The 14,074-nt window shown below is 46.3% G+C and overlaps 4 protein-coding genes across 4 annotated transcripts; 2 read left to right on the forward strand and 2 right to left on the reverse strand.

The window, feature by feature from the left end:
• Positions 1-93: 93 nt before the first annotated feature.
• On the reverse strand, positions 94-1,807 carry JR316_0007007 (Serine/threonine protein kinase, AGC; the record flags this gene model as incomplete). Its single annotated transcript, XM_047892752.1, has 10 exons — positions 94-134; positions 183-282; positions 341-582; positions 635-709; positions 759-919; positions 970-1,032; positions 1,083-1,151; positions 1,207-1,400; positions 1,451-1,739; positions 1,791-1,807. The coding sequence occupies 10 exons, from the start codon at positions 1,805-1,807 to the stop codon at positions 94-96; spliced, it is 1,251 nt and encodes a 416-aa protein (XP_047748034.1).
• A 168-nt stretch (positions 1,808-1,975) lies between these two features.
• Positions 1,976-2,275, reverse strand: JR316_0007008 (Serine/threonine-protein kinase YPK1; the record flags this gene model as incomplete). The annotated part of the gene is made up of 1 exon (XM_047892753.1): positions 1,976-2,275. The coding sequence occupies one exon, from the start codon at positions 2,273-2,275 to the stop codon at positions 1,976-1,978; it is 300 nt and encodes a 99-aa protein (XP_047748035.1).
• Positions 2,276-5,606: 3,331 nt separating this feature from the next.
• On the forward strand, positions 5,607-10,848 carry JR316_0007009 (ABC multidrug transporter atrD; the record flags this gene model as incomplete). Its single annotated transcript, XM_047892754.1, has 23 exons — positions 5,607-5,812; positions 5,876-5,948; positions 6,017-6,185; positions 6,240-6,413; positions 6,470-6,653; positions 6,706-6,920; positions 6,980-7,018; positions 7,078-7,161; positions 7,215-7,916; positions 7,967-8,398; positions 8,454-8,565; positions 8,623-8,750; positions 8,804-8,832; positions 8,889-9,045; positions 9,101-9,141; positions 9,197-9,505; positions 9,568-9,872; positions 9,934-9,982; positions 10,041-10,249; positions 10,302-10,357; positions 10,425-10,483; positions 10,542-10,666; positions 10,734-10,848. The coding sequence occupies 23 exons, from the start codon at positions 5,607-5,609 to the stop codon at positions 10,846-10,848; spliced, it is 3,972 nt and encodes a 1,323-aa protein (XP_047748036.1).
• Positions 10,849-11,166: 318 nt separating this feature from the next.
• On the forward strand, positions 11,167-12,849 carry JR316_0007010 (Vesicle-associated membrane protein-associated protein scs22; the record flags this gene model as incomplete). Its single annotated transcript, XM_047892755.1, has 6 exons — positions 11,167-11,389; positions 11,439-11,530; positions 11,717-11,821; positions 11,888-12,034; positions 12,096-12,740; positions 12,809-12,849. Coding segments are annotated over 6 exons (1,253 nt in total), but the record flags the coding sequence as incomplete, so codon positions are not given.
• Between the last annotated feature and the right edge of the window lie 1,225 nt (positions 12,850-14,074).

A 14,074-nucleotide genomic window follows, 5' to 3' on the forward strand; every position in this document is an offset into this window, starting at 1 on the left:
GACAATAGGATATTATGGGCGTGACAAGGGAATACATAATGTAGATAGGTTGATAGGTCGAATCTGAATAGTTTCGAGTCAGTAATTACGAGATTAAGGTGAGGCGAGGTGGGTTCCTCCATTGTAGGAGAAGCCTAAATTCAAGTCAGCAACGAATTATAAAACATAAAAACCAAGCGCACCATCGAATTGAGCCTGAACAGTCTGAGATAATTTAGAATCTTCAACAAAGCTGTCCACTGGCGCTTCCTCCGTGAAAACCACGTCAAAATTGGAAACATCCTATTAAATTAAATAAGTTAGAGAAAATTCGATGAGGATAGTGGTCCCTTGAACATACTACAGGGCTAGCGACACTAGGTTTGAAGGGTGGTTGGATCTTCTTAGCAGCAAGAAGCTTGAAATCTATATGTTTATGGAAGAAAGGATGTTTTTTGATTTCTTCGGCTCCTTTGACTCCAAGCCGTTGAGCTGGATTACGGTTAAGAAGCCCTGTAAGAATGCTGCGAGCTTCTGGGCTGAACTCTTCGCCGAAAATGAGAGGATCATTCAGAATCTTCTCGTACATTTTCTCGGTTTCCTCTGTGAAGATGATTAGGCAAGTCTGATGGTTCACGCAAAAAAACAACCGTACCATCATAGAAAGGTGGAAGACCCGCAAGCATCTCGTACAGGAGAACCCCAAGTGTCCACCAATCGATGGATTTATCTAGTGTTCTCTTAGTTCCATTGAAAGTAAGACGTACATAGATACATACCGTATCCATTTCCACAGAGAATTTCTGGTGCCAAGTATTCAGGGGTTCCACAGAAAGTATTGGTTTTTTCGTTATCCTTCATGTTAAGTTTACACAGACCGAAATCGCAGAGAGCGATGTGTCCTGTATAGTCAAGAAGAATATTCTCTGGTTTCAAATCACTGTTTCATGCTTAGTTACGTGATAGACGCGTTTCCATGTCAATACATACCGATAGACCACGTCCAGCTCGTGAAGATGTTCTAGAGCAAGGAGCAATTCAGCACTGTAGAATCTGGCCAAGCGTAAGGCTGAGAAAGCAAAAGATGATGAGAGTGGATTTACCGTGCACGCTGCTCGTCGAATCTATGCTCTCGTTGCAAATGGTGGAATAACTCTCCACCATTGACAAAACTGATGGATGACAATGAGGATCCCCTCCTTCAACAAAAACAAAAGAAATACATACGCAAGGACTAGATACAGCTTCTGTTCTGACTGGAAACTGAATTTTAAGGGAACAATGAAAGGACTGTCGACTTGTGCAAGCACCAAACGTTCCGCTAGTGTGTGTGTAATCTCATTTCTGTCTACGATATGGGCTTTTCGGATAGTCTTCAATGCATAAATACGAGACGTATCTCGTTTGCGAACTTGTAGAACCTGAGCTATCTTCAATAATTAAACAAGATGGAAACATAAATGGCACATACTTTGCCGAAACTGCCCTTCCCAATGACTGTCATCAACTCGAAATCATCCATAGTCACAGATTGTCCATAACGAGGTTGGTACTGGACACCGATTTGAATCTTCCCAGCACCACCAACGAAATTATACCACTGGTCGTGATTGCCCATTTCATCAAAATTAGGGACAAATTTGAGTCCACCGAGAAAGATGTCGTTGCCAAGGTCGTCAGCAAGGCCATCTCCTCCGCACTTGGGCTCCTCTGCACGAATGTAACATTGAAGCGATATTTCTGAGTTGCGAGACACGTCACTACCAAACATTAATTAGTACACTGATGATAAAATATGATATAGGACTGACAAATGTGCCTGGTACATGTATAGGGGTTTTGAGATATCCCCTCCCAAGGGTGTAATAAGGACTTGATTGACTTCGTATTCCATAACGAGATACGGGAGCCACCAGCACTGTGTTCGCTGCACGCTGTCCCTAGAGACACAGTGATGGGGACTATAAGACGAGAACAATGTTCAGAGACAATATACTTACCTGCTACCTCTGGACCTGCTAGCGAGGCGCTGTTGATTGACAGAGGATGGAGATACGGAGGCAGCGACCTTGGCCTGCTGAGAGGACAGCGCTGACTGGACTGACGCTGGAAGAGCAACTCCTGGTGGCATGCTGATGCCTTCAGCACCCATCACACGGATGGTGAGAAGGCCAGATCGAAAAGTACGCTTTTGCGGTTTCCCATCTGGATTGCTAGGGGTAGGGGTTTTGGACCTGGCTGACTCGTCTGCCTTGAGGTTGTTGACGGACGCTTTCTTGCTTCTGAGCCAAGACATGGGGAACGAGAGAGAAGGGACAAAGAATAAGACAACGGTAAGTTATAAAAGAAAGCCTGCTTTCGAATGTGTCGCAGTGAGGTGGCAAAAGAGTGTGGCCGACTGTATTCGGGTTTTTTGTGGGTTGTCAGTTGATCGTTAGTGTTCTCGTTGTCAATGTTTGAAACTCGCTTTTACAATTTCGGCATCAGCCTAATCAAGTCTTACGGAATCTTTTCTCGCCTCCGTGACGGAGACGCTGTACTATGTCCTCCAGGCTCGCCATTCCTCGCTATGGACGACCCCACCCGATTGAACCAGTATTTCTCGCCTGACTTGACGACGACGACCTCTCATAGGGGCATCTTCTCTAGAGGCTTTGACGGCCTCACTCGCATCCTTCACGATATACCGCCAGAACGCCAAGTGATCGTATCTCAGTAGTAAAAAGGCATCCACTACGTGGCGGGATGGCGTTGTGATATAATTTCTCACCTTTTCCGATGTGGTAGATACCCAGTTGGAGATTGCACATCGTTCAGCGATTCCTGGCGTCACCATGGACGATCCTCTTGTCATTTGTGGTGTACATATTCCATAATGCCAACTATCCCCGCTCCTGACGACCTCGACCCTATCCGTGCCCTTTCATTTCAAAGAGCATGCTTTTCTTGTTGAAGCTACTCAGTACGAAATCCTTGATGCAGGGTTTTTTTGCTGAGCTCTCTCGCTGCCACTAGAGACAATCCGCTCACGGTCTCAACTAAATCTTGCGAAATTTTATGGCTATTCTTCCGTAACTCATGGTCAATTATGAACCATCCCGGATTCTTCGTCGGTCGGCTGTCATCGCATCGTCTGTTATCAAAAGATTTCCATTTGTTATACAATTCCATCCCTGTGCTGACTCGCTTTTTCTCTGCTTTCCCATTTCTCCTGAACATGGGGCATATTCAACTGCCGGCATGTACTTATTTTCAACAGGTCACACTTGATCTCAAGTTAGAGCGCTACTCCAGACGCTCGCTTTCCACGCTCCTCATAGACTACCAACTACACCATCACATTCTGATTTCAAGAAAATTCGGGCACCCCTATTTGATTTCATGATCCAGTGTCCTGAAGGTTCTACAGCAGACCCGTTAGTTTATGCTCGATGGTTGCGCAGTCAAAGGGCACATAAATAGGAGCTGATAATTTTGGCGTACAACCTATAATCTCTCGGTTGCTCGAACACTTTTCAATATTGTATACTGTCACAAGCACGATTCATTGAACTATTTCAGGGCACTTAACATCAGTCAGTAACTTCTCGAAATAGTCGTGCAGACCTTGGGTAACTGATTATTATCATCTCCAGGACAACCACCCGATTATCGTCTCTTCTTCGTACTGCTGCTTGACCTGCCATCATATCATACTTTTGGGGCACTCATCCTATCTCCTGGAATCTGTGATGATGAGAATGGCGAGAGCTTCATTCCTTTCTGCTAATTCCCCATAAATCTCGCTGTCCAGTAACTGAGATACTTTCAGAAATGTGCCCTGACCCCATCAATGTATGACATTTTCGTTTAGGGCCTCTTAAAATCGTATGAAGAAAGCCAAAACTGTGAATACAGGTATTTCTCCGCTTACATCGCTGTCGTCACTGGTAACTGATTCAAAAGATGAAATCTCAAGAGACTCAAGGGTGAATATCTGATATTGACATTGCTTTTATATCACAACAATCGAGCGCCAGATTAGTTGATACACGGAGTGCGACATTAAATAATTAGATGAATGGAAATGTACGACGTTTTTTTCCTGTGCTATGTTGCCGCATAGGAATAACTCGGTGCAAGTATCATAGCGCCAGGAAAGAACCGGATCGCGAGACCAGAATAAAGGATTTTTCAACGGGGCGTCCTGTTTCGCTATGAGAATAGTCGCATCACACCATATTCAACCCACCGTGTTTAGTGTGTCATTCCGTTGACAGATAGAGTCTAAAGCGAATTTCGAAAGGCCGATATACGCAAATATCTAGCTCGTATCTTTCTGCTACAACCCATCTCAACATGGAAGGTAGAGTTTTCACGTAAGCACATACACGAAATCGAGCGTCTAAATCTGTCTAAATACAGTTGGACATGAGACCCAAGAACACGAGTTGGTTATTGATCCTTCTGGAAATATTGACAAGGTTTGCTAGATATATTCTGAAACCGGTGTAGGGGTGTCATACATGATACATACTGCCTCTACGCAAGACACTCGACCGCGCATGTCGTTCTACGGCAGGATTGCTCCTGCGTTGACGTTGCTTGCAATAAGATAGACGAGTGTCGATTAGGGGCGGCTATCACGTTGTTAGTGGAAGTTAGGCACGCGTTGATGACAAGGATCTAATTCGTGGAGTCAATTATGTATGACTGTTTTAGGGTTCATCATATCAATTAAAAGCAGCAGTTCAGTAGCTCATATGAATGATAGCGTATTAGCTCACAGTAACATAGCGCCAGCTACCAGTGTAAGTGCAACCTCAATCGTGTTCCAGGGCGTTCCCCGCTCAGTCTCGCGGGGCATTTGATAATGCGGTTTTTTGTGATTTGGACCAGGAAAATCCAAGAATCAATAAGTCTGGGCAGGGCCTTACCACCACAAATTATTGCCTCGGCGATGTCGGAGATGATCTCCGGGGCTCGTGAGTCATAGGAGCGTTGACTTCAATCGAGCCAACTGGCTCTAAGTTGACCAATTTATTTTTATTGAAGACTTGAAGACTTTTGTTCGATCGAGTTAGACATAAATGACTAGAAAATGGGTTCAGAGGAAAGTGAAAGTCTGGGGGCGAGTTTAGTTATTGTCGGAGAAATAACCAAAGTGCTGAACGTCCGGATAGTTGCCCCGTGATTCGAGGTGGCCCAGCATAAAACATCGTTCGACTTGAAAAAGTGAAATGAAACTATTGTGCTGTAGTCTTTGAGGTTATATTCGTGATTCTAGGTTGAGCGGCCTCTTCGTTGATTGGCCAAAGTTTCATTACCGCCCGAGGTTCATAGATGCGCTATTCTGGATTTCAGAGCTTATTGGTGTTCAACAATCGAGAAGTCCCAAGAAGTGTGCGACAATGTGGAGTTGTAATCTAATCTGATAAGGGAAAGATCTACAGATCCGGCGGCCCTGGTGGGTAATTTCTATTACGAAACGTCAGCCGTATTCCACATTGCCGAGTTTATACATATGGAACCATGGCGAAGGCACATTGCTCCCAACAAAAAGTCAGTTGATATAACTTCTGTCTCTTTCTCGTCCACTCCTTCATATTCATTATATAATTTCGACGAGCCTCCGTCGTCCTTAAACGATGGTCGACTCTAGACCTAGCAGTACAGACGAAAAGGCCACTGTCGTCGCAGATACCAAAACAAAGGGGTTCTTTTCCCGTCCTAAATCTTCTCAGCTAGATGCCGTCACCGACGAGAAGAACAAGGAGAATGATGTAGATGCCGCCCCAGAGGCTGCCCCTGCTACTTCTGATGTCCCCGCTATCTCGTTTACTGAACTGTTCCGGTACGTTTCTCTCTTAGAATAGTCGTTGTTCGATGTCTCATCTGGCGCGTTGGCTTCATGTAGCTACTCCACTAAATTCGAACTTTTCATCGATTTCATCGGTATCATAGCTGCTGTAGCTGCAGGGGCCGCTCAGGTACGCAGGAAGCCTTGCATATATCGTTAAATCGGTTGAACGACTAATTGAACTATGATTACTCTTAGCCCCTCATGTCGCTTCTGTTCGGAAATCTAACACAAGATTTCGTCAACTTTAGCCAGGTTCTTGCCGCAGCGCAGGACGGTGATGCAGCAGCGGCTGCAAATATTCCTCAGGCAGCTGCTGATTTCCGTCACTCTGCTGGCCTAAGTGCAACATACCTGGTGTGCATTGGTATGTGCCGTAATATCCCTGGCATGATACGAAAACACTGCTGACCTCCCGCAGGTATTGGCATGTTCGTGTGCACCTATGCGTACATGTATATCTGGGTGTACACAGGTGAAGTTAATGCAAAACGAATCCGAGAACGTTACCTCAGGGCAGTACTCCGACAAGACATCGCATTTTTCGACAATGTTGGAGCAGGTGAAGTCGCGACTCGAATTCAGACGGACACCCGTATGTGGCTATACTTGACCTTGCAGCTTAAAGTTGATGTCAACAACTTTTTATAGATTTGGTTCAACAGGGTATTTCTGAGAAAGTAGCTCTCGTAGCTAACTTCTTGGGTGCTTTTGTCGCCGGTTTTGCTCTGGCTTATGCCCGTAACTGGCGCTTAGCGCTGGCTATGTCTTCTATCTTACCTTGCATAGCGATCACTGGTGGTGTCATGAACAAATTCATTTCAGGTTACATGCAGTGCGTTTCCTCGTGCAATCTCATTTTACTTGTGTATCTAATCATGAGTCAGGCTCGCATTGAAACACACCGCTGAAGGTGGAAGCATTGCGGAGGAAGTTATTTCGACTGTGCGTACTGCACAAGCCTTTGGAACACAAAGGATCTTGGGAGGACTTTACAACAGTCGCATTGACGAATCCCACAAAGCTGACATGAAAGCTTCGATTTGGCATGGTGGAGGATTAGCCGTTTTCTTCTTTGTTATCTACTCCGCGTACGGTCTGGGTAAGTTTGTAACAATCTTTTCTCTTGAACATCATCTTGACAGCGTCATTATCTCGTAGCTTTTAGCTTTGGTACGACCCTGATTAATCAAGGCCATGGTATGTCTCGTAATCGTGCAGTGATTTTCGGGATCGACCTGATGTTATTCCTTTTGTAGCTACTGCCGGCTCTGTTGTGAATGTGTTTTTGGCAATCTTAATTGGGTCATTCTCTCTTGCTCTCCTCGCTCCTGAAATGCAAGGTGTGCTATCTCGATTCCGTAGAACGATCTTCAATTTTTGATTCTTTCATTAGCCATTACCCATGGTCGCGGTGCCGCCGCCAAGCTATACCACACAATTGATCGTATCCCCGATATTGATTCAGCTAACCCCGATGGGTTGAAGCCGGAGAAGGTTGAGGGTGAAATTGTGCTTGAAGATATCAGGTTTAGCTATCCTTCTCGCCCCAACGTTGAGGTAGTCAAAGGTCTTTCGATTACTTTTCGCGCTGGAAAAACTGCTGCTCTTGTCGGTGCTTCCGGATCTGGGAAGTCAACCGTTATCTCTCTGGTGGAAAGGTTCTACGATCCTGCGGCTGGAAATGTCAAACTTGATGGCGTCAATGTTAAGGATCTTAACTTGAAATGGCTGCGTAACCAAATTGGTCTTGTTTCACAAGAGCCTACTCTATTTGCTACAACAATTCGAGGAAATGTTGCCCATGGCCTCATTGGCACCAAGTACGAGAACGCACCTGAAGAGGAGAAGGAGGCTTTGATCAAGGAAGCCTGCATCAAAGCGAATGCTGATGGATTCATCACCAAGTTGCCTCTCGGTTACGACACTATGGTCGGTGAACGCGGTTTCTTGCTATCTGGTGGACAGAAGCAACGTGTTGCCATCGCTCGCGCCATTGTATCTGACCCCCGTATTTTGCTATTGGATGAAGCAACATCGGCCTTGGATACCCAGTCAGAAGGAATCGTACAGGATGCTTTGGACAAAGCTTCAGCAGGTTTGTAGTTACGGTGATCTTTTTGTTCCCGATGCTTACAATAACATTAGGTCGCACAACGATTACTATTGCTCACCGTCTCTCCACTATCAAGGATGCCGATGTCATCTATGTCATGGGTGATGGACTTTTGCTCGAACAAGGGACCCACGATGAGCTTTTGAAAGCCGATGGTGCATACGCCCGACTTGTACAAGCTCAGAAGCTCCGTGAAGGAAAGGAACACACTCCCGGAAAAGATGCGGAATCAGACTCAGAGTCGGAGGACATGGAAAAGGCTGCACGTGAAGAGATCCCTCTCGGTCGCAAAAACACTGGTACATCCCTTGCCAGCGAAATCCTGGAACAGAAGAGAAAAGCTGCCGAAGTGGCTGGCGGAGGAAAAGAGGGAGATTACAATTTGTTCTATCTTTTCAAGAGAATGGCGCCTATCGTTCGCGACCAGCGTCAGGCCTACTTCTACGGTTCTATCTGTGCCTGCCGTAAGTGATTGTCGCACATTTATTATTTGTATATCTAACATAATATCTTTTAAAGTGAGTGGCATGGTCTACCCTGCGTTTGGTGTCGTTTATGCCAAGGGTATAGAAGGATTCTCTGCACGCGATCCCGCTCAACGCCGTTTTGAAGGAGATAGAAATGCGCTCTGGTACGCATTTTTATTCCTAATTGAAGTGTTTCTGCGTATATAATCCATTTTCTTTAGGATGTTCATTATCGCCATTCTTTCCACATTAGCGATTGGTGTTCAGAATTATCTTTTTGCCGCTAGTGCAGCTACATTGACCGCTCGTCTACGAACCCTCAGTTTCAAGGCCATGTTAAGACAAGATAGTACGCCTTCTACATTGATATGGTCTCTCAGTTATTAATTTTGACTTTTCTAGTCGAGTTCTTCGATAAGGATGAGAATAGCGTAAGTGTTTTAATGAAGCACGTGTTCTGCCATTCCATTAACATTCGGTTATTCAGACCGGAAGTTTGGTTTCTCAACTCAGTGACAACCCGCAAAAAGTCAACGGTCTCGCTGGCATCACTTTGGGTGCAATCGTTCAGAGCATCGCAACCCTTATCGCTGGATCCGTTCTCGGACTTGTCTTCATCTGGAAGGTCGCCCTTGTCGGGATTGGTGAGTGCATACTCGAACAACGCTTGCGAAACCGAAGTTCAATCATAAAATATAGCTTGCACTCCTCTCCTCATCTCCACCGGTTACATTCGTCTGGTATGCTGGTTTTTTATAATAGTTTTTTTTTGTCTATATTCACCTTGTTTTTCAGCGTGTCGTCGTCTTGAAAGATCAGGCTAACAAAAAAGCGCATGAAGACTCCGCTCAGTTGGCCTGTGAAGCTGCTGGATCCATCCGCACAGTTGCTGCGCTAACGCGAGAAGATGACTGTCTCGAATTGTACAGCAAAAGTCTGGAAGAACCTCTGCGCAAATCGAACAAGACTGCTATTTGGAGTAATGCCTTGTATTCGTTCTCCCAATCCCTTGTGTTCTTCGTCATCGCCCTCATCTTCTGGTATGGAGCTACCCTCGTATCCAGACTCGAAGCTACTACTTTCGAGTTCTTTGTCGGACTTATGGTTCGTGGTTCCCTTTAATACACGGTTAAGTAAGCCATTTTTATTGACGGGTTCTCATGCAGAGCACGACCTTTGGAGCTATTCAGGCTGGAAATGTCTTTTCATTCGTGCCCGATATTTCATCTGCGCAAGGAGCTGGCTCAGACATCATCAAGTTGTTGGACTCTATGCCTGAAATTGACGCCGATTCTACTGAGGGTAAGACCATCGACGCGAAGGCTGTTCGTGGTCATATCCGATTTGAGAACATTCACTTCCGATACCCTACTCGACCTGGCGTCCGCGTGTTGCGCGACCTTTCACTCGAGGTTGAACCCGGTACATACATCGCCTTAGTTGGAGCCAGTGGTTCGGGCAAGAGTACGACGTAAGACTTGTTTTGTATTCATTGGCGCGTCCCCTTGAGCTGACATGCGCCCACACTTCAGTATTCAATTGATCGAACGTTTCTATGATCCTTTGCATGGCGCGGTTTATGTAAGTCTAACCCAACAATGACATGGCGGATGGCGCTGACATACGTTTTTCTATGAAGCTCGACGGCGAACGTATCACCGATCTTAATATTCAGGAGTATCGCAAGCATCTGGCGCTGGTTTCACAGGAGCCCACACTTTATGCCGGAACTGTCCGATTCAATATTCTCCTTGGTGCCATAAAACCACACGACCAAATTACTCAGGAGGAAATCGAAGATGTTTGCCGGGATGCCAACATCTTGGATTTCATTCAAGGACTGCCTCAGTATGTCGGATATTCTTCAGTTGTTAAGTATCTGTATTAATTCTTTTTTCAGGGGCTTCGACACCGAAGTCGGTGGAAAGGGATCTCAATTGTCCGGTGGTCAGAAGCGTAAGAATTTTGTTTGCTTCTGTGATTGATAACTAAGGTCAATTGTGACTAACACATCCTTCTCCAGAGCGTATCGCTATTGCCCGTGCTCTGCTGCGCAATCCTAAAGTGCTCTTGTTGGACGAGGTGCGTGTTGAAGCAATGTGATTTGATGTCCAATGTCTAATCTTATTTTAACTATCAGGCTACGTCTGCCCTCGACTCCAACTCAGAGAAGGTAGTCCAAGCAGCTTTGGACCAAGCAGCTAAGGGCAGGACAACGATCGCGATTGCCCATCGGTTGTCGACTATCCAGAACGCAGACAGAATGTACGTCGTGTTTCTTGTTGTTAGGGCGTTGGCCACGTTGTCGCTCATCACACGGCGTGTTACACAGCTACTTCATCAAGGAGGGACGAGTGAGCGAGTCTGGGACCCACGATCAACTACTAGCACAACGAGGCGATTACTACGAATTCGTGCAACTACAGGCCCTAAGCAAACGAGAATAGACGGGAGCACGATAGTGTCACCCTTGTAACGGATACTTTTTTTGCTATATTGTTATAACGATCTTACGAGGTATTTTCTTGTTGATTATTTTGTCATGCATATTTGATTCCCCGCATACCCACCACCCCAACTACTTACAAGTTTTATCGGCCGTTGGCCGTTATATACAAGACTGGCTGCTGTTTCAATACACTCCTTAATACATAATACGTAGACATGCATGCAACACGCGGACTTGTTGAGGACAGAAAGCAAAGATAGGCCGGTTGTATATAATGCAATTGGAGCAGAGCAAGGGCATCTAGTACGCGAAAGCCATGGTGAAGCCAAAGAAGAAAGTGGTCATCGTCGGAGAGGGTCTGGGAATGCTCAATGGACTTGTTGCAGGTGTTTCCCACGACGCTGATGACGCCGGCCTGCGAGACCACGTGGTCAGCTCATTCTTGACCAGCCACCACCGCACCCGCAACAATCCCCCTCCACCGACGACGACAAACATGTCCGTCTCCCTCAACCCCAGCAAATCCCTCGGCTTCCACCGTATGTATATGTCTGTCTATGCGTCTCGATAGAGGCTCACCTCTTCCAGGTCCCTTGACCATTCTTGTCAAGCGCTCATTGACGATTACAAACAACAACCCCCAGCCGGTAGCATTCAAGGTCAAAACTACCGCCCCCAAGGTGCGTCTGTGTCTTCAGAGTATGTTGTAGCGGGGCGCTTATGTCTCTCTGTCAGCTATACTGCGTGCGGCCCAATTCAGGGAGGGTAGAGCCTGGTGAAAGCGTCGATGTCTCTGGTGCGTTCCGTGCTTAGCCATACACGCGCGGCTGCTCATCCGGTGCACGTCATTTTTAGTAATGCTCCAGGGCCTCAGGGAGGAGCCCCCACTTAACACACAATGTAAAGACAAGTTCCTCATTCAAAGCACTATCATCACTCCTGAGAGGGAGCTCTTGCCGCTGCACGACCTTGTACGCAGTTTTGTTTGTTCATTGCCGCACACGTCATCGATTGCTCACATACTCTCTCACACCCAGTGGGCTAACCCCGACACTAATGAAGAGGGCAAGATTTTCCAACAGAAGCTCCGCGTCACCTACCTCCCTCCAGAGGGCCAGACAGTTGAGGAAGAAGACGAAAACATCAATGCGGGATTGACTTCCAATATTACCGCCAATGAGTCTGTAAGTCTTGATTACTATAAAAAGAGCGATACGCTCGATGATACTGATACTGACGGTGTAGCAACATTACGATACCGTCCGTCAGACTCTAGGAAATGGCAATCTATCTACACTCGATTCGCATTACCTCCCCGCCACCCAGTCTCAGGAGCATCCAGATGAACGGGCCCATACACCCAATCAGGAACCTCTGGAACGCGAGGTCTCGACAGATACGGAGGTGCTTCAACAACAGCAGGTTCCAGTAATAGTTGAACCGGGGGAGCACCCATCGTCACCCGCACATGTCAAGGCTGCCCTTCCCGATACACAAGAATCCCGCGAACCCTCACGCTCTGCAGATGCCGAACCTGTCCGGGAAACTACGATTCCCTCGTCCTCTGAACCAGCACATGAACCTACTCCGGCCCCGGCGCATGAGCCAATCCGACTTCCTGCTCCTGCGCCCATCATCATCCACAAAGAGAACCCAGTGAACGAGGAGCTATATGCCAAGTACAATAGAGCGCAGGAGGAGATTGAGCGACTAAAGTCCCAAATAGCCGAACTGACGACTCCTGCCGCCCAGGAATTGCGCAGACGAACAAGGAAGCTATCAGATGCTGACAGCGTGGCCGCCTCTGATGTACAGACAGTCGTGGTCGAGGACGCCCCACTGCATCAAGAGGGTGTTCCCCTTCAGGTCGTTGTGATAATTGCTCTGGGAGTTTTCATTACGACATACCTCTTCTTCTGAGATGCCCGTCTCTTTGATTATATTTAATTTTCCTCCAGTTTGGACAAACACTCCGGGAGATCATCACGCGAAACGGGCTGTGAGCGTAATCGCCGTGTCTCTTCGTAGGCATCTTTTTTTCTATGATTAAAAGTTCATTACACCTCTTATCCTTGATTATCTCTTTATTTCCTTTGTTTGTGTTTTGTGTTACCCTCTTTTTCACACTAGTTTCACTTTTTCGGTTCGCGCTATCTTTCTTGGTTTAGTCTGGTTCCTGCTTATCGATGAACTCACGATCTGTCTGCCATTCGACAACAAGATTGGTTCTCCCCAAAGGTTCTCTCCTATTCTTTCTGTCCCTTTTGAAACCAGCTGTAAATCTTCTTCTACCTACATACGCATACATAGACGTTCGTTCAAAAGAGATTTTTCACCCAGATTAAGCATTCTTGATCATGTTCGGAGACAGACGTACGGAAGAGGTAGTTTATAGCGTATCGGCTCGGAGTTGTGCCTCAATTGCCTCCGCGAGGAGTTGGTGCACTCGCTCTGTGGGGTGAGCAGAGTCTGCATAGGAGTACAGACAAGCGAAAAAAAATTATCATAAGCCTATTTGCGATTTAGCTATCAATGAAAATCGATACTCAACTGAACCAGAAAAAACCTGCCGGATCGGCGCAGGTGCAAAATCTGGGGTTATGTGGGGTAGCGGATCCAAATATACATAATTAGCATTGGGGTAAAACGGAAGCAAAATGCGAAGAGTTGATGGAGAAAGGAACAAATTTTAGGAATTGGAAATAGAGAGGGGTTCAAGTGAGATGGTATATCTGGGATGCTTACCCGGTTGTGTTGGTAAATCCGTAAGGGATAGGATTGTCGAGGACCTTGTTGAACCATGCATGGGCGTCAAAAGACATCACTATCGTGTCTTTTAGGACAACAGGCCGCCATATCAATGTCAGTATGTACAAGGGAGTTGTCCAATGACGTCCAGATACAAATTTGGAAAAGGGGAAACTGACCTGGATTGGATGCTTTAAATACTGAGATATGGTTCGCCAGAATAGCGTTGAACTCGTTGATGTGTGTCTGCACCAGTGACGCCTTTGTGGAATTACCCAAACTGCTTGGAGAACGTTCTTCCGGGGGGACATTGATGAACAGATGGGTACGAAGACCACGATTTGTGGCACTTTGCTATAGGATAGTTAGTTCATTAGTGTCGTGGCTTAAGGAAGGGAAATACGCATACAACTGCGTTGAAGTAGGATGACATCTCCACTTCCCAGAACTCATTGAAATCCGTGATCTGGTGGGTA

Source organism: Psilocybe cubensis, chromosome 6 (genome assembly GCF_017499595.1).
Source record: "Psilocybe cubensis strain MGC-MH-2018 chromosome 6, whole genome shotgun sequence".
In the NCBI taxonomy this organism is placed as follows: domain Eukaryota; kingdom Fungi; phylum Basidiomycota; class Agaricomycetes; order Agaricales; family Agrocybaceae; genus Psilocybe; species Psilocybe cubensis.